This window comes from Rosa rugosa, chromosome 3, assembly GCF_958449725.1.
Source record: "Rosa rugosa chromosome 3, drRosRugo1.1, whole genome shotgun sequence".
Classification (NCBI taxonomy): Eukaryota; Viridiplantae; Streptophyta; class Magnoliopsida; order Rosales; family Rosaceae; genus Rosa; species Rosa rugosa.
This window is the reverse complement of record NC_084822.1, coordinates 53,026,705-53,045,543: the sequence shown is the minus strand read 5'-3', so window position 1 is coordinate 53,045,543 and position 18,839 is coordinate 53,026,705. Positions and strand designations below refer to the sequence as shown.

The 18,839-nt window shown below is 39.2% G+C and overlaps 3 protein-coding genes across 3 annotated transcripts; all 3 read right to left on the bottom strand.

Moving 5' to 3' along the window:
* Positions 1–202: 202 nt before the first annotated feature.
* LOC133736134 (DEAD-box ATP-dependent RNA helicase 28) lies at positions 203–6,442 on the bottom strand. The gene is made up of 19 exons (XM_062163573.1): positions 6,002–6,442; positions 5,735–5,920; positions 5,586–5,654; positions 5,383–5,489; positions 4,865–4,943; positions 4,193–4,366; positions 3,925–4,073; positions 3,712–3,807; positions 3,506–3,608; positions 3,234–3,296; positions 3,029–3,090; positions 2,776–2,872; positions 2,486–2,604; positions 2,364–2,406; positions 2,141–2,242; positions 1,524–1,622; positions 1,350–1,433; positions 912–1,186; positions 203–402 (listed from the first exon to the last, which is right to left on the bottom strand). The coding sequence occupies exons 1-19, from the start codon at positions 6,299–6,301 to the stop codon at positions 387–389; spliced, it is 2,223 nt and encodes a 740-aa protein (XP_062019557.1). The 5' UTR covers positions 6,302–6,442; the 3' UTR covers positions 203–386.
* A 1,509-nt stretch (positions 6,443–7,951) lies between these two features.
* On the bottom strand, positions 7,952–9,340 carry LOC133736135 (E3 ubiquitin-protein ligase CIP8). The gene has a single exon (XM_062163574.1). The coding sequence runs from the start codon at positions 9,251–9,253 to the stop codon at positions 8,159–8,161; it is 1,095 nt and encodes a 364-aa protein (XP_062019558.1). The 5' UTR covers positions 9,254–9,340; the 3' UTR covers positions 7,952–8,158.
* A 2,459-nt stretch (positions 9,341–11,799) lies between these two features.
* LOC133738648 (uncharacterized) lies at positions 11,800–12,696 on the bottom strand. Its single transcript, XM_062166226.1, has one exon. The coding sequence runs from the start codon at positions 12,416–12,418 to the stop codon at positions 12,077–12,079; it is 342 nt and encodes a 113-aa protein (XP_062022210.1). The 5' UTR covers positions 12,419–12,696; the 3' UTR covers positions 11,800–12,076.
* Between the last annotated feature and the right edge of the window lie 6,143 nt (positions 12,697–18,839).

Here is an 18,839-nt window from a genome sequence, read left to right as displayed (position 1 = left end):
CTTTTTGTTCAATAAGACTTCATGTTGTGAACACAATTTTTATGAAAAAGAGAGTATCAAATTCAGAATTTGAATAATAGAGAGAACTATTCTTTCACGGCATGCTTTTGATCCTTTGATAACATGCTCCAAATCGTAAACCTTTTCATACGGTTTTTGGAACCAAGGCTGTTGCGCCAAATGGAATATGAGGGTCCGAAAGTTGATAAATGGGCTTACATGCTCCCCAATCTAAAACGTCAGCGTCTGAAACTTTATTGTGGTCCGAACAAAATAATGGAAAATATATGAAAACATTACACAGGAAAATTAAAATGTCAAAAACAGCTATAGGAGGTAAATTACATTAATGGAAACAAACCATTTCACCAGTGAGGTCAATGGAGCTATCTTCGTTTGTACCTGAAAAAGAAAAAGAAAAGAAATCAAAATAGAGAAACTTTTATTACAGAATTTAGGTATACATGAATATCATCGGAGTGTATCGTATCAGATATTCTTCTCCTATGTAAAGTTTGCTCCAAAATGAATAATATACACTTCAGATTTCCTCATTGCAACCCACAAATGTCTGATTAAAGATCATCTAAAATCAGCTGTGGGTTTTGTTGGCACAAACAGTCGTGTCATTCCTTTTTCTTCTTTTTTTCTCTTTTTCTTTTTAAAGAATCTCCAAATATCAGACTAATGCTTCATATCAGGCTTTATACTATAAAGACATGTTCATCAAATCATTGGCAAAATTTAAACAGAAAACCTAGTTTACGTAAATAATTAGCAAAGATGGAGCATGAATGGAATAAGCTAATGCTAAAAGCAAATTAGCATCAGTTCCAAATATACCACAAAAATGCTTTTTGAAAACCAGAACCGGATGTATGAAACAAATCACAAGGCAAAGTGCTTCATACCTCGACTTGCTTTTAAATGAATTCTTGGACTTTTTCTTTCCCATGCCACCGCTTTTTCGATCCTTTTTCCCTTGACTCATATCACTCTGGAACAGGTCCTGCATCTCATCTGTCCTTGACTGGGTTCTTTGCGGAAGACGATTAGATTTCTTGCTATCCTTCTTCACAATCTTGCCAGTATCCATTGCCTTATTTGCTGCCTTCACAGCTTTTGCCCGTCGGTAACCCAAGTCAACAAGTTTCACTCCTGTCTTGTCCTTGGTTGTTCCACTACCCTGTAATTTATACATACAGATTACTGTGTGCTACTATATCTGATTGCATAGTTCTTTTCTCTTTTTTGAAGTTTGAGTTTTATGGTTATACGAACACTTCAAAAAAATAAAAAGAGGCAAACCAGATACATGCAGGGAGGGGGAGAGAGAAAGAGAGACATACTTCTGACTTTCGATTTTGATTTTCTTCCTCCAACATTTCTCTAGCTGCTTCCAAATTTCGGCGCTTCTTACGCGGCAAATTTTTCTGCTCCAGACTCATTATGTTATTTGCTTAACCCCAAAACAATCAATAAATAATTGGATAAAACAATGCAAGATTTGGACGCAAGATTACCTCACGCTCTCGTTTCCTCTTTTCTTTCATTTTCAGTTCTTCCGCTTGTTCGGCACTGATCACCTCGTTTCCAGAATGTTTTTCTCTTTCACCGGATGCCTATAAGTTGATATCATGAATCATTTCTCCACAGTAGACCAAAAAAATACAATACGAGCAAAAACATATAAATAAGACTTTTGAGGATATAAGAAAAGCTAAGTACTGTTATTAGCAAACATATAATTAATCAAACACAAAGGAGAAGCTCCACAGTGTAGAACCCATCTAATAATATTGGCATGTAAAAGAGAAACAATTAGGTTAAGATAAACATAAACTAAAAAAAAATATAAAAAAATCAAACGAGTTAAACTTCTTCTAGCTGCAAACCAGATGGGAAATTGCATAAAAGAGCTATGCTCTGTCAAAAGTCGAATCACATCCAAAGTGACAATTAAACATTGAATTATTAATTAGATAACACACAAGGGAATAATACAGAAGACAGCCCCATGATTATATCAAGGGATTTTTTATATGCAATTTTCTTGATCCATAAATAGATTGTTGATTAATCCAAGCATCTACCAGGTATCCATGTCCTAAAAATTAACTATACAGATTCATCTTTTTACCTTAGATGCCTTCACTACCTCCTTCTTCTCCTTTTCAGTCACAATCCAGGTCCTTTTGGGGCGTGAATAAATTTCATCTCTGTGTGCAATCAAATTCTCTACCTGTAATAAAAAAGCCAAGAACCAAAATATTAATAGCATAAACTTTTTCATGTGGTAATTATGAAAAAAAAAAAAAAAATGTCAGATATTAAATAGCTATGAGATAGTTTTGCTAAAATACCTTTGTTGCTTCCATTTCAGCTCTTCTTAGCGCTGTCTCTTCGCTGCACACATATGCAATCTATAACAGTTCTACAAGAAAAATCAAATAAATAAACATTTATAAAGTGAAACAGTAAAAACCTCTCTTCTCGAAGAATTGTAGCCACTTGATCTTCCATTTGCTCAATTATCTGAGACCACTTAGTAATTGACTGCTCTGCAACAATTCGACTCCTCAGCTTTGAACCAGCTCTTTTTGCCTATCAAATTCAATTCCCCCAACAGATAGGTTATAACACTTTCATAACCTAACAGTATATACAAAAATCATCAACTCTAAAAACAAACTGTTGTTAAAAAAGCTAGAATACTTGACCACAGAGTAGAAAAACAAACAATGCCATGAGAATATAAAGAAAACTAGTACTCACAATAGCTTTTAACAGAGATCGGTCAGTATCTGTCACGAAAGTAACAGCGCATCCCTCTTTCCCAGCTCTTGCTGTACGACCCACTCGATGAACATAGCTGAGAAAAGAAACAAAATGCAAGAAACAGATTAGAGAAACTTACACATGCAAGCACCGTGGATGCAAAAACAATAAGGTAAGTTAGGAACAGTATATCTCTGAATTCCAAGGGAAAGGCTGGTGAATGGATGTGCATAAGAAATGAAGCGATTACCTTGTAAGATCACGTGGACATGCATAATTTATAACTGTTTCAACACCAATTATGTCAAGACCCTACAGAAAACCAACCAAACTTTAATGCCATATAGCAGCTTATTGTAGTATATAACACAAAGTCAAGATTTAGGGAAAGATATAAATAAATTTTAAAAAAACTAATGCACGCCAAAAAAACAGAAACAGAAATAGGTTCTTACACGAGCAGCGACATCTGTTGCAATCAAAAAGTCAACCTTTTCCCTCCTGAAAAGTTCCAATGCCTACAAAAACAATAAAGGTAAGTAGGTAACCATAGAAAAATATTAAAGAGAAATAATCTCAACAATCAGGAAAGATTTATCCAACACAGTGTGACCTGAGTTTATAAAATTATACCATATATAAGAGAAAATTTCACCAACAAATAATACCCCAAAAAAAAATAAAAGACCATAATCAAACTGTTCATGTAGGCACACAAGTTACTCACATCTAGGCGCTGCACTTGAGTAAGGTTGCCATGAAGCTCAGCGGCTTTTAAGCCAGCTAACCCAAATAAGATCTTCAGCCTATGTGCAGCCTGTTTTGTCCCACTACAAGAGAAAGTAAAAAATGAGCACATAGCAGTTAGAACTAACAAGAGATATCAGTCGGTCTAAAACCAATATAATATTTGTTAAAGGAAATAGTACAAACCTGAATATGATCACTCTTTCTCTGAATGTCTTTGTGCACAATGCAAGTAGAACTGCTTCCTGGTTTAGTTCACGCATACGTCGTATCCGAACCACCCTAGATGACAGACAAATGACAGCAAATTATACTTTCATGAATGAATAGCCACTAAAATTGATGAACACAAATTGAAATAATGAGTATAACTGAATGACTAAAAAAATTGATCATTACTCCTCAGTTAGTGTCACTGGCCGTTTCGCGGATGGGTCAGCTGAAAGGCGTAGTGGTTTGGTGAGAGAAAGCTGGACAAGTTCATCAACTTCTTCAGTCATCGTAGCTGAAAATAGCATGGTTTGTCTCCTTTTGGGGCATACTCGAAGCTGCACACAAAAGTATAAGAATGAGAAATTCTGCAAAGAAAACAGAATTTTTGTGCACTTCAAAAATTTAGCAATATCTTAGTCGTTGGCAAGCTTTCACCAAAAGGGCCAATACTAACCAGCTCACGAATTTCAGCACTAAACCCAACTTCCAGCAGGCGATCTGCCTCATCAAGAATTAGAACAGCAAGATCATCCAAATCCACAGACATAGAATTTCGTAAATGATCTATAATGCGTCCCGGGGTAGCCACGACGATATCCGGCATGGATCTCAAGGCTGCTTCTTGAACCTGACAAAATGGCATCGCCTCAATATTCTTGCATAATAATGCAAAAAGGTAATAAAAGAAAGCATTATGTAACGAGACACATGACAGACATATTAGAGTTTTAACTGCTAGTTAATCTGTGATTTTTCCCTTTTGAGGTGTGGCATGATCTTTGCTCTCACTACATAGTTGGACATAAATTTAGAAATACAAGGATTAAAGCAACATAGTTGGCCGTTGGATGAATCCAACTTTCCCTTAGATTTGCATGTTTTCCATTTTCTGCCATAACTAAGCAACTAGTGGTAATTCATACCACAGATAAAATAGAAAGTAGGAAAGGGCTGAAAACAATATAACCATGTGACCAAGAAGATATGAGCTCAAGGGGGGGAAAAACAGGAAAGAGAATTTACTTTTTGGCTTTTATAAAAAGGCTTTTATTAAAAGGATGCAAGCAATTCCACCTCAAACCAAATTCTGATATTTAAGACATGAAGAAATAAAAGTAAATCAAACCTTTAGTGAAAGGCCTCCAACAACCAGGCAACATCTGATATCAGTAAATTGAGCAAGTTTCTCAATCATACTATGAACCCTGAAAAAAAAAAATAACCAAAAGACGAGAAATTAACCAAAAGGCAATAGAAAAAGACGACAAAAGTTGAATCAAAGGAACTTGTTTTACGAAGAAAACTGTTCCTAAAAAAGTAATCAATTCTGTTTGATGAACTGGTATAAGATGATGAAGTATGCCGTTAAAGTAAGAAATAATTTGACTAGCTTAGACAGTTAGACCCCAAAAACACAACAATACTCACAAGCCCTGGTGGCATATAATTATCAGCATGAATAGAGAACAATATCGCATAAGAGAAAAAAAATTAATCAATTTCTATAAAATTGAATTAATTTTCAATGGACTGGCTTATTCAAAGTTTTATGCACGGCCAGATTATAGGATGTATACACATAAATATACGCATATAAAACAGAAAGATTTCAATACCACAACCAGGAAGCAAATTAGAACTTACTGAACCGCCAGTTCTCTGGCAGGAGTCAGAACAAGGACCCTTATGGCAGGCACCCGCTTGGGGCGAAACAATAATCTCTCCAGTGTAGGTAACGCAAAAGCAGCCGTCTATATATAAAAAAGATAACAACATAATCATCAAAACATTCAAACTTCAACGATGACGATCTTCATCCAAAACAACAACTCAGAATCAAAATGTACCTTCCCGGAACCAGTAATGGCACTTCCGCATATATCCCTCCCAGACAAGGCCAGTGGAATGCACGCTGCCTACATACAAAACCCTAGAAACTCAGTAAGAAGCAAAAATAGGAACAAGAAATGAATTGTTAGTGGTAAGGCTCCGAAACCTGAATCGGCGTGGGCTTAACATAGCCCAATTTCTCGCAAGCCCGAAGCAGGGGTCTCGACAAATTGAGCTCCAGGAACGAATTCGCATGGAACGACGTGCCGTCAGATGAAGCAAAGAAAGGCTTGTTCTCAGCCGCATTTGTACCTACATCATCGTCTTCCTCATCTTCTGGTTTATAATCTTCCTGAATAATCAACGCAACATATAAGACATTTTGATTATTGAATTGAATTGATGGCAGATTGTTAGGGATTGAGGAAGTTACTTGTCTATCGGATTCGGATTCGGATCCGGAGCTAGAAGCGTCGTCCGGGTAGGGGAGCGGGACGGAGAGTTGCTGGCGGGCTTTGGAGATTTTGTCGTCGACGGAGGTGGTGCTCCGGCGGGCGTGTTCTTCGGCGACGGTTTCGGAGTAGGATGCGAAGTCCCATGGGGATTGAGAACGCGAGGGTTTTACAGACGCCTCTTCTTCTTGTTGTTCTTCTTCTTCGTCTGAGTAGTCTTCTTCCTCTGCTTCGGAATATTCTTCATCGCTCGGGGGTTCGAACACGAAAGGCGGGGCCATTGAAATGTGAGGGTCTCAGACTCACTCTCTGGGGGGTTGAGTTGAAGGGGTTTATGGGAGACGATTAGGGTTTTAGAGACAATTCTCTACGACTGAACTGTTGACGACGTCGTTCTGACGCAAAGAAGTACATGGGGCCTAATAGGCCGACGAAGAGACTTTTGTGTTAGAATAGGCCCAGAACGAGGCCCAACTTTATTCTTTTTCGTTTATGCTAATTCCGATTTTGCAACCCACTGTAACTTACACAGAGTAGTCGACAAATTTTAACCCAAGCAACTTTTAAGAACTAAGAATAAAAGCTGGTTTTTTCTATCAATCACAAAACTGAAGATTCATGCATATTTGCACCACTTAAGGAGCACTTCCAAATTCATGAACAACATGCAGCCACTTAGCTTGTAAATGGACTGTTAAAAGCTGATGCCATTGACTATGAAAAGAAATGTTGCAGAAGTTATCACTCCAATTCAAATTCAGAAAGAAATGGAGTATACACTAGGAAAAAAAAAATGCATAGGTGGTTAACCTGATAGTAGAACCAAAACTATACAGGTTGTAGTATCACTCGGCAAACTTTTTGGCTTTCTCCTATTAGACAAGCAATGTATCCATCTATGTTTTAAGGTGTCAGTATCACTATGAGACATTCACAGTTTCACAAAAGCGAATAGAAAAAACCACCAGTTCCTGCAGCACTGAACTCACTTGGTAGACTTATTGACGACCAACAACCTGAACTTTTATTGATGAAATCCATTTCATCAAGTATAGAGGATTCCTAGCCAGAGCAAACAATGGAGATGCAAGGTTGCTTTGTGAAGCAGAAAGCAGATACCGTGAACATGAAAGGTTAATGGGCTAACAACAAAGGGAAATGCATTACCATAATTTTTATATAACAAACATCAGGATGCACTAAGGCAATTAAAGGAAACCAACAAAGGGAAATGCATTACCATAATTTTTATATAACAAACATCAGGATGCACTAAGGCAATTAAAGGAAACCAGCCGTGCCGCTCAATCAGGAATAAATGGAACGGAGAATCCTGTGCAAATAGCACACCAGAACTGAAAGCTTTGGACCACAAAATATGAACTTCGATAAAAGAAGCATCGAGTACCCTTCTAGGTTATCTAGTCTAGATGATATAAATACTTACAAACCCTTGATCTTAATTCATAACAAAGAGGACGAAACAAAGGCGACAGTTTCCCGGTCATGAATAGCTGAGATACTAAATGAACATGATACTTGCCCATTAAATTCATTTCATCCATGACTCAAGAGCTTACATGCAGAGTAAAGAATGGACAAGTAACTTGCAAGTGTAAGTAGGACGACACATAACAAGAAAGACCATGACTCTCAATAATTTGTAACACATGTAAATCCATGAAACTCTGGGGAATTCAAGAAAACTAAAGCAATCTCCCTTTTAAAAAAAAACAAGGCCTTGATTAAACGGTAGCTTATAGTGTCTGCAAGTCAGAAATAATACTATCAGGCACAAAATAAGTTCTTACAGAAAAGTAATGAGTGCCCTTACAGGATTAATTCTTAAAACAGCCAAGTAGGAGCCAAATTTTATATTATTTCAACTAAGTCTTGCTGTGTATTGTTCTATATGGATAAGACCAAATGAATTAAACATGAGCAAACACCAGCAACAGTTGAGTTGAAATGTTATTTACATCCAGAAGAAAATGAAAAAAGATAAAAAATAATCTCAATTTCTTCTTCTAATCGACTACTAAACTAATAAACAACCAAAAGCAACATAAATAGATTACAAATAGAACAAAAATTAAAAAGGGGGCATTGCATATTATAATTGTAATACCAATTCGTTTTCAGCCGGAGACTGAATTATCTCCACCAGAACCCGAAGCTCCGGCACTCACATTGACAGCTTGCTTCTTCCTCTCCTCCTCATATTCAGGATCATCGGTGGGCAGCTCAAACCGGCAAACCGGGCAGGAATTCCTAGAGCTCAGCCATGGCACAATGCAGTCACCATGATATCCATGCCCGCATGGCAGCTTCTTTGACATTTCACCAACATTAACCATATCCTTGCATATGGCACAAACCACAGCCTCATCCACAGACTTAATCTCCACCGCTGTCAATTCCGATACGGCTGCTTTCGAAGCCGGTGGAGCTCCTCTCCTTCCACTGCTATCGCTCTCCGCCAAGGTCTGAAGCAGAGCTTCATACCCAGCTGCGTCCACGTAATCCTCAGGATTGCCTACGTAACGATCCGATTCGGGCATCTCGAACCGCAATTCGATGGAGTTGTCCTCCAGGCCCATCAAGATCTCGGCCCAATCGAGAATCCGGTTCCTCCCGCTCCGGGCCCGGGTAGCAATGTCTCTGATGCGGAGACGCAGCACATCGCGACGACGCCGTCGCAGGTCTTCTTCGTCTCGCTCTTGCCGATCTCCTTGATTCTCTTCCTCCTCGCGATCAGATCTATCCTCTTCTTCTTCCTCCTCCTCTTCCGCCTCCTCGTTTTCCTCGCCGCCTTCATTGTGAAACTCGACGCTGTGCGCGTCCTCGTCCTCGTCCTCGTCGTTGTCCCAGCCGTCGAGCTCAATCCTGAGGAAATCCTCCTCGGGGGTGGGGTTCTGAGGCAGCGGCGGGGGCGCGTCCTCCTCACGCGCCGCCTGCGCGATCAGCCGGAGCACCTGGAGGAACGGGGAGCCGAAGGTCGGGTCGTCGGCCTGATCGGACGGCCGGGAAAGAGGATGATCCGACAGTGGAATCGATTCCACGAACCCGTTCTTGCAGTCGTGGCAGACGATGTCCGGGAGGTTGGCGACGGTCTCGACGGAGACGCGCTTGTTGCAGTGGTAGCACCAGTACTCCTGCGGCTGCGCCTCCGTCTCGGTCTCCGTGTCGGAGACGGATCGCGGCGGCGGCGACTGAGATGGAGTTTCGGCCATTGAGTTTCGGGTACGGCGGAGAGAGAGACCTGAGTGGTGATATGAAGAAAGAGCGAAGAAAGTGCGAGGGGTGGAGATTAGGTGCTTGAGGACCCTCTAGGCTGAGAGTGTCAATTCTCTATGGAACTTGCTTCGGTGTTTCTCGGGAGTTGTTTACCTTTCGTTATTAGCCGTTCGATGAGGGGATGTCTGCACTTGAGGAAGTAATGGACGGCTGATGTGGATGGAAGTGGAAAGTAGTTGGAAAAGGTCAAAAATAATGTAGGTTTGTAATTTTTTTTTTTTATTTACCACGAACGAAAAAGTGGATATTTTGCCACCGAACAAAAAATAGACCCAGTGAAATTAAATGATAATAACTAAACGTTTTGTATTAATAACCTAATGATAATTTTCGGTTAAGGCAATATGCTATAGTCGTTCTGAGTATAGTTAGGCAAGTGTATCTTACGAACTATTAAAGGATTATGTTCAATAGTCATTTACAGTTTAGTGTCGAGAATTTTGAGATTTTATGGCAAAGAAAGATGACCGCTATTACTATATGATTCTTATTCAATTTTACATACTGTTTTGATTACACTAATAATATACCAAAATTATAATACGCTTCTATCATCTCATAATACCTAATAATATACAACAATTAGTATGAGCTGAACACAAAGCATTCCATTTACAAATTGAATAATTATGTCATTATATGAAAAAATGTAATAAGCTAGTTACATGCATTAGATTTGGGTGTAGAAAAAATTTTAACATCTAATTTGTAATTTTTATTTTTTTTACACAAAACGCATGGTTAATAACTATTTATGTGTTAATCCTTTATTATGGTTTATTACATAAAGCATCACACTTTTACAATTTTCAAAAGTGGTGCCACAATCTCCACCCAATATATCCACATGGCGAGATCTAGGTGGTGGTAGTGGTGGTGGCCTAATTGGATTATCGCATGACAACAAACTCAAAGACTAATCAGTTTATTCATAAAAGATAATAAGATAGTTTTTTGTGATGACAGATAATAAGATAGTTGTGACCTATTTAGATTGGGCTATTTTGAGTAGCATAAAATTAAACAATTGTATGACATACACCATATTTGTTCATGTATGAACTCTATTGTTGTTAAGCATTTTTTTGGAACCTTCTAATTATACAAGAGTCCACCGATTCTAGTTCATGTTAATGATTGATACAACATATCACAACCTCATCTTTCGATCTTATAAAAATGATATATTCTTCTTAAGGCTGTCATAATTAAACTCATATAGAATGTTTTCTTCTCTGACCCTCGCTAGAGGGTTTTCTTGGCGGCGGCTAGTTAGTGGCGGTCTTGTACCTGCGATTGAGCAAGGTTTTTCACCTCTCTCTCGTCTTTTCCTCGGGGTTGATAGCGGGCTTGCTCGGCGTTTCCTCGTGTTCATAAACTGTGGTCTCTTGCTTTTGACTGTGAGCGGGGCTGGAGTTCGGGAGTCCGGTTGGGAGTTGAATTTGCATATCAGTGATCCTCTGGTTGTGAGGATCAGAGAAGTTTTGATGCTTGGGCCACCTTGGTCGAAGGCGTCTAGGGCTGGTTGGCAATCAGTGATTGGTGACGGGGACTGGCAGGATCCGGTTCGTGCTCCTCCATTGGACAGAAGCTGTGATGAATCAGGGCACTGGTCGTGGAATTCTCCCTCCAGAGGCGTTGACAGGGATGAGGCTGACATCACCGCTGCTGGCCAGGTTAAGGTTGGCCGCGATCTGGTGCAGGGTTTGGTCCTTGACGGCGGCAGTGGTTTCCATGGGAGCAGTAGCTTCCATGGCGATGGCGGGGGTTTCCGAGAGGGTGGCGGCAGCGGCAGTGCTAGGTTTTGGGCCCATATGGAGGTGGCGGCTGCAACACCAGGATTGTCTTCTGCTCTAGGGTTTGCGGAAATTGGGCCTTGGATATGGTCCATTTCTGTGGGGCTTTGGGTTCATTGTTGGCCTATGTTTTTATTTTTTAATTTAGTAGTGGGCCTTTCTCTCTTTGTCCACAAAGAGGGTGGGTCTGTATTTTTCTTGGCTTGAGCAGGAAAGACTGCGGAGAAAGATTGGGGCTCTGTTGTCTTTTTTAATTTTCTTCAGAGCTCTAATTTTTCTTTGTATGAGCTTAATACTAAAAGGTAGGTGTGCTAGGGGTGTGCTGAGTAGTACGCTTGTGTGAGGGGTGTGCTAGTGTAGTGTGCTCTATGTAATGGCTTCTTCTGACGGCCCTATGGGCAAGTCATTATTGTACTGCTTGCTGAACTTTATAAAAGTGTGACCTTTTCAACTCAAAAAAAATAATTAAACTCATATATATTTTTCTCCCTAAGGTCTACCCACGGCGGTGGCCTTGTTTGTTTAGGATTGGACAAGCATGGCACACTGTAATTAAAGAAAACAGCAAGGATAAAACCGCCATTTCATTTCGACATGGGATGAACAGTGTTAGAGCCTTAGAGGCTTTAGATATATGTATAATAATGTATAATTATACGCCATGATGTTGTCATGGTCCTCCAAAATTCCAGAAAATGCAAACCGACGTTTTATTTATAAACACGAATATTTCTCTTGGATTATTTATGTACAATCATTTCTCTTCCTCCCTAACAAAACAACAAAACAAACCCTATGATCTTTATAACACGTCAAAACAAAAACCAAAAAAAAAAAAGCAAACCCCTATCTAGAGCTCCATGTGTATGTCTCTCGTAGGTAAAGCTCAGCTCGAGCCTAGTACTCCACATTCACCGAATGAAAACGAAGACGGGGAAAGAGATATTTTACATTGTTTATTCTTCATGAAGAGCCATAGCTAACTAGCTGTTCCGGAAGCCTAAACCGGACCTGAGAAGCCGACGACCGGACGGCGACGCCGTGCCAGCAAATCCCACCCTTGCAACTCTCGTGCACATCACTACCACCATCGGCATCATCGCGGGAAACTGCGTACTTGGCTTTACGGGACACATCCCACGTCAGCGTCAGAACCAGGATGAGGCCAACCACGACGGTGGAGGCAATCAACACAAACCCGCCGCCGAAGCTCCGACCAGACACCACCCCGTAGGCCTTGATCCCGGCGATGACTGCCACGTAGATCGTCGTCAAGTTCCCCACCACTGCGTCAGACACCGCCATTTATTGGGTCTGAGAAAACAGAAACTTAATTTAGAGCTCTTAATTTGACTCCTTTTGATTGACGAGTCCCGGTTGGCGGCTATTTAAAAGAGATTAGGAGTTGAAAAGGGTCCACTCAGAAAGTGAGTTAAGCAAAGTTTGCTTATGACAACCGCAAGGTAATCTGGGAAGGATTAATTGGAACTTGGAAATTAAGGCTTTGGCTAAGCTTTTTGAGTGAATGAATCTTCCTGGGAATTAATGTTTGGGTATTTATGACATGATAATACAAGGATGAAAACGACATCGTACAGACTACAGATCATCTGTATGTAGTCTGCCGTCAGATAGCTTCTTATCTACAGTTTTTGGTATAAGGGAAAGTTGTTGTCGTACACCCGCCGAATTGTTTTATCAAAGTTGCCGAACCAAGCATACGTGTCCATATCTGACTCGGCCTCATAATTTGGTTTGTAATTAATAACGTTGGAGGTTTAGGGGAAATGGTAATTTGCAGTACAAACGAACTCGTTTGGTTTAATTTTTTTGTCTTCATGAGAAAATTAAACTTCCCATAAATTTTTATTCCGGTTTTAGCAATGAGAAATTTTAAATACACATCCCAAACTACTTAATACACATCATTTCAAATCAGATTTTAAATGACCAAAATAGACATTGAAAAACAATAATAATCATATCTTCCTTATATTATTCTATAATTATAAACACAATGAACTTCTATAAATGGAATCCTCATTTAAAACAAGAATAGAGTTAGAAACCATCTAATTTAAATTTTCCTTAAATAAATTGTAATTAAATGGGGTGAGAGATCATATAATTTAGAATTTCAAAATCAATGGCATTAAGTGTTTTTAAAACATATCGTTTTACTCCCACGTTTTAGTTCTTTTTTTTTTTTTCCTAAAAGTTATGATTAGTCAATTTATTATCTAATATAAAACATCACGTACATGTATAAAATTTTGTAGTTGTTAATTTGTTTGACCATCCAATGACAACTTCGTAGTTTTGCCATTATGGAGAAACTACTGATATAGTTTTGGTTGAATGTTCGACTCAAAATTTTATACTTGATCGATAGGGTGTTTTCGTGTTTGGTGAATGAGAACTCAAATAATACAAAACCTATTTTTAAGCATCTATTTGAAGGGAACAATAATTAATCCTTATGGATTTCCCAATAACTAACACAAATAATTAATATGGTGAATTATATATACTAATCAAATTAAATAGTAGCCTTAATGTAGTTAAATAATAGTGTATTTCATGGTTTTTTAGTTTAAGGATATTTTAGGTAATTTAGGTTGTGTATTTAGTAAAATATTAGAATAATAAATTAAATGGTAAGTGTATTGAGTAAGGAGTGTGTATTAAGTAATTAGGGGTGTGTATTTTATTTTTTTTTAAGTTAAAGAAATATATTCATCACAAGCCAGAATAGGCCGTTACATACCCTTCCGCTGTCATTTAAGGACATAGACAGACAAGAAGTTAGTGGTAGTACCCACAAGTGGTACGGACATATAGTCATACTCATTATACATTCAAATACGTAGAGCTAGCGGATATCCTCCTTCGGTACTACTCCAGAGACGCTAAGAGACAATGGGTGCACATCAGTGCTTGGAATTTATTGTAAAAGACAAGCTAAAACATAGTAAAGGCCTGGGGCAAAAACTCTAGCCCAAAATAGTCAGCCCAAGAGCATCCAAAGAGTGGCCCACCACCAGAGCCCATCAATCCCGCCTGGTCTCAGCCCATCCACCCGGCCCAGACAACATGTCGTACACACAAGCTCAGTGGCCCCGCCATTGACCCGCTCTGCTCCTCCCAACTTGTGCCGCCCTGATCTACGCCTCTGCGACCACCTGCCACTTCGACCCAAACCCGCGCAACACACGCCGACCTGAAGCACGCCGGTCCACAATCGAAGCAGAACCCATGTCATCGGCCTTGCACAATCACGTCACCGGTCGAGATGCGATCGGAAAAACCAAGCCGAGGCTTCCTGCAACTACAGCCAGCCCAACCATCTAAGGAAACCCTCGAACCCTATTGAATCGAAATACCCGTCCGGCAGCAGACCCCAAGACGTCTGCAAGGCCGGAGGCCAGCACCCGTCGGGCGCCGCCGGACGAGGTCGAATTCTCACCGAAGAAAACTGGGTTTTGTGTTTTTAGGGTTTCTCTCTGCAGAGAACTCTTGGTAGTTTCATCTCATAATTAGGGGTGTGTATTTAGAACTACTCTTTAGCAATATAAGAAAAATTATCAGAAAAATTGTTAAAGAGTTTGTGATTGATGCAATAACGTAATGAAACGTAAATAATAAATATAAGAAAATAAGGAGAGAAAATGAACTCCTTAGAGCCTTCGGTTATGGAATGAACCATTTTTTTCCTTCTTTTAGCAAAATATTTCATATTTCCTTTTGCATTCCAAACACAATAAAGGATTAAGTTTTCTTTGACATAAAAGAAAGTTGTTTTTGATAGAAGATCTTGTCATGCACCCGCCGAATTGTTTTGTCACAGGAGCCTAACCATGTATACATGGTTGAACCTGACCGTGTGAAATAGTTTGGTTTGTATTTAATAATATTGGGGGTTTAGGGGAGATGGTAACTAGTACGAATGGATTCACTTGTCGTATGGAGATCGCATTAGGTTTCGAATTTTTTTCAACAACACGTGCTGTTTTGCTGTACTTTTTAATTTTTTACTGTTAGTGTAATATTGCACTAAGAGGACTTAATTGACATGTTCAACCAATTTCTCTATAATAATAGTATTTTATTAATGAAATTCTCGTTTTTCTTACAACCACAAATATTATTGTTGGTGGGGGAATACAACTTCGTCGTCTCTTGCATTGCGCGCTGATCTTAGCCTACGGCTACCGGCTAGCTGATCGTGAACGTAGTGATCGCTATTTGGCCACACAAAAACGAAAGCTCACACGTCCATGGTGGGGTGGGTCATTTATCAACGTTATAACATATATTAAGTTGACACCTGAAATAATTAGCTTAGGATAGTTTTTTCTTTGGTTATTAATTATTGTGCTTGGATAGTTGATGTTGCTTGAAGCTTTTCTTTACGCCTCACTTTAATTACGATTATGAAACTGGACTAAAGGTGACTACTGTGCATTCATGTAGAAATGTGATGGGGAGTTGGGCGCACTGCCATCTCGCATCATAATAATGATCGATTGATTTTATTAAGGTCACGTTTACCAAGATAGTGCGGAAATGGATGATAGCCATGGCACCAGATATGAGTTAGGGTTTGCAAAGAACACAACGAAATTTGAGAGAGATGAACAGAGAGAAAAGATCAGAACCCTCTTTCTATTAATCAAGCTTTCGTACAGAGAAAAGAGAGTCAGCTGATATTTATACTAGAAAGGAAAAATAGAAACTCTAACAAACTAACAGATTTTTGACAGCTGGAACTAGCCACGTGCCACACTCGTATGAAGCTTGAGGTCAGTATGATTAGCATAGTCAACACCCTCCCTCAAGCTCAGCTAGGGTGACTAGTCTGAGATTGATGCAGTGAGTTCGAAATATAGGAGAAGCTAACCCTTTTGTCAATATGTCTGTAGTCTGTTCTGTGGTGGAAACATACTCAAGACGAAGATCATTGCGTTGCACCCTTTCTCGGACAAAATGAAAATCATTGTCCAAGTGCTTGATCTTTGAGTGGAACACTGGATTTGATGCTAATGCGAGAGCAGATAAATTGTCACACTTAAGCAAAGGAGCACAAGGAATATGAATTTTCAAATCACACAGGAGATGTCTAATCCAACTGATCTCGGCTGCAGTATTGGCCAAACTTCTATATTCAGATTCAGTAGAACTTCTAGATACAGTCCCTTGCTTCTTAGATTGCCAAGAAACAGAACACAATCCAATGTAGACAACAAAACCAGTAGTGGAGCGTTTCTGTATCACCTCACCAGCCCAATCGGCATCACAAAAAGCCTTAACATTCACAGCATTATGCAAAGCACCAGTTGAACTATAAAAAATGCCCTTATGAATTGTTCCTTTCAAATATCTCAAGATTCTTTTAACAGCAGCATAATGAACATCTGTAGGCTTAGTCATGAACTGACATACAGTATTAACTGCATATGCTATGTCTGGACGAGTGAATGTTAAGTATTGTAGAGCTCCTACAAATCTTCTGTACATAGTAGGATCTTTCAGAGGGGTACCTTGATCTGGTGTCATCTGAGAGTGAGGAAGACAAGGTGAGCTGCAAGTATTAATGGACTCCATTCCAATTTTAGCCAACAAGTCTTTAGCATACTTTGTTTGACTCAGTAAATTTCCCTGCTTAACTTTTGTGACTTCTAGACCAAGAAAATATGACAAGGGACCAAGATCCTTCATATCAAACACCATGCTCAACTCAGAAATAACCTTATGAATACCTGCAGTATCTGATCCAGTGATAACTATATCATCCACATATAGTAATAAAACAACTAGGCCTTCTGATGTGTGTCTAATAAACAAGCTTGGATCAGAATGAGAAAATTGAAAACCCAGACTTGGTAAAAAACTGGTAAATTTCTCATTACAAGCCCTTGGAGCTTGTTTCAAGCCATAAAGTGATTTTCGTAGTAAGCAGACATGATTTGGATACTCAGGATCGATAAAACCTTGTGGCTGAGACATATAGACTTCTTCTTTTAGATCCCCATGTAGAAAAGCATTCTTGACATCTAACTGCCTTAATTCCCAACCATTCATAGCAGCAAGAGCTAATATAACCCTCACAGTACTATGTCTAACTACAGGGCTGAATGTTTCTTCATAGTCTAGCCCCTTAGATTGACTAAACCCTTGAGCCACTAGTCTTGCTTTATATCTGGAAATGCTCCCATCAGGATTCTTCTTTATTTTGTATATCCATTTGCTTCCCACAATGTTTCTGTTCTGTGGACAAGGAACAAGAGTCCAAGTCCCTTGTTTTTGTAAAGCATCAATCTCTTCTAACATTGCTTGATCCCACTCATTCTTACCTGAGGCTGCTCTGAAAGATTTTGGTTCAACAATCTCACTGATATCAGACACAGCAGTAAAACCACTAAAGAAAGGGAGCTTAGTGTACAACTTCTGTTGAGCAACAGCAGAATAACAGTAAAAGTCCTCAAAACTCCTCTTCTTGATAATACCATTCTTGGCCCTAGTCATCATAGAATGGTTATTATAGTTTTGATGAACTATAAAATCAAGCTCCTGGGGAAGGTCATGATCCAAATTTCCCCCAAACTGTAAAGCATCTACTTCATTGCTATTTAGGGCAGAAACATCATTTGGAACACTAACTCTAGCTGAAGGTTCATCACAAACTCTAGCTGAAGATTCATCACAAAAATTTTCTGCAACTACATTAATAGAGAGGTTACCAGTAATACCAGCACTATCCACAACATTCTCAGCTGCTATATTCACATCATCATCTGCACCATTAGAGACTTCACCAATAATACCAGTACTAACATCAACATTCTCACCAACTATATTCACATCATTAATACCTGTGAGAATTACACCTGGATTCTTATAAACATCAAATCCTGAATTATTAGAATTATTAAAACCATCAGAATCACTATCAGAATTTACTCCAATTGCATGAATTTCTGCAACATTCCCAGTTTCAATATTTTCATGAACCTCAGTTTCATGAGAAGCATTAGACTCATCAATTCCTATATTCTCTGCACAAGCTGGCCTAGCATTATCATCAGTAGCAGCTGAACCTGTGTTAATGTTAGTGCCAGGACAGGACACATCTGCTGTTGAAGTAGCTCTAGTGATACTAAAGGTAGTATCTAAATTCTCATTCTGTGAAGCTGTGAGAGATGGGATAGGCATCCATGGGTGAAGAGTAGTGAGAGATGAAGAAGATGGAAAGAAAGTAATAGGATCAACAAGAGATGACACAGGTGGAGCTGAAGAAAGGAAGGGAAAAATAGTTTCATCATGAATGACATGTCTAGACATCCAAAGTTTATTTTGAGAAATACTATAGCAGAAGACTCCTTTATATCCTAAGGCATATCCTAAGAAGACACACTGTGTTGTTCTAGGATCCAACTTGTCATGAGCATATGGTCTGAGATAGGGATAGCATGAAGAGCCAAAGATTTTCAGCTGGGAGATGTTTGGAGGTCTATGAAACACAAGTTCATATGGAGAAGACATATTCAAAAGATTTGCTAGGCATTCTGTTGATAAGATAACAAGAATGAGCAACACTATGAAACCAAAATGGTTTAGGTACACCAGCTGTAGACATCAAAGAGATTGCAGTTTCCACTATGTGTCTATTTTTCCTCTCAGCAACTCCATTTTGCTGAGGGGTATGAGGACATGTAATTTGATGTAA

Excerpts from the sequence above, each read along its gene's own strand:
- LOC133736134 (XM_062163573.1), bottom strand. The coding sequence starts at position 6,301 with ATGGCCCCGCCTTTCGTGTTCGAACCCCCGAGCGATGAAGAATATTCC. Across the intron at positions 3,808-3,924 it reads CCAGTGACACTAACTGAGGA|GGTGGTTCGGATACGACGTA; the intron begins GTAATGATCAAT and ends TCTGTCATCTAG. Across the intron at positions 2,407-2,485 it reads ACAATTCTTCGAGAAGAGAG|CGAAGAGACAGCGCTAAGAA; the intron begins GTTTTTACTGTT and ends ATATGTGTGCAG.
- LOC133736135 (XM_062163574.1), bottom strand. The coding sequence starts at position 9,253 with ATGGCCGAAACTCCATCTCAGTCGCCGCCGCCGCGATCCGTCTCCGAC.
- LOC133738648 (XM_062166226.1), bottom strand. The coding sequence starts at position 12,418 with ATGGCGGTGTCTGACGCAGTGGTGGGGAACTTGACGACGATCTACGTG.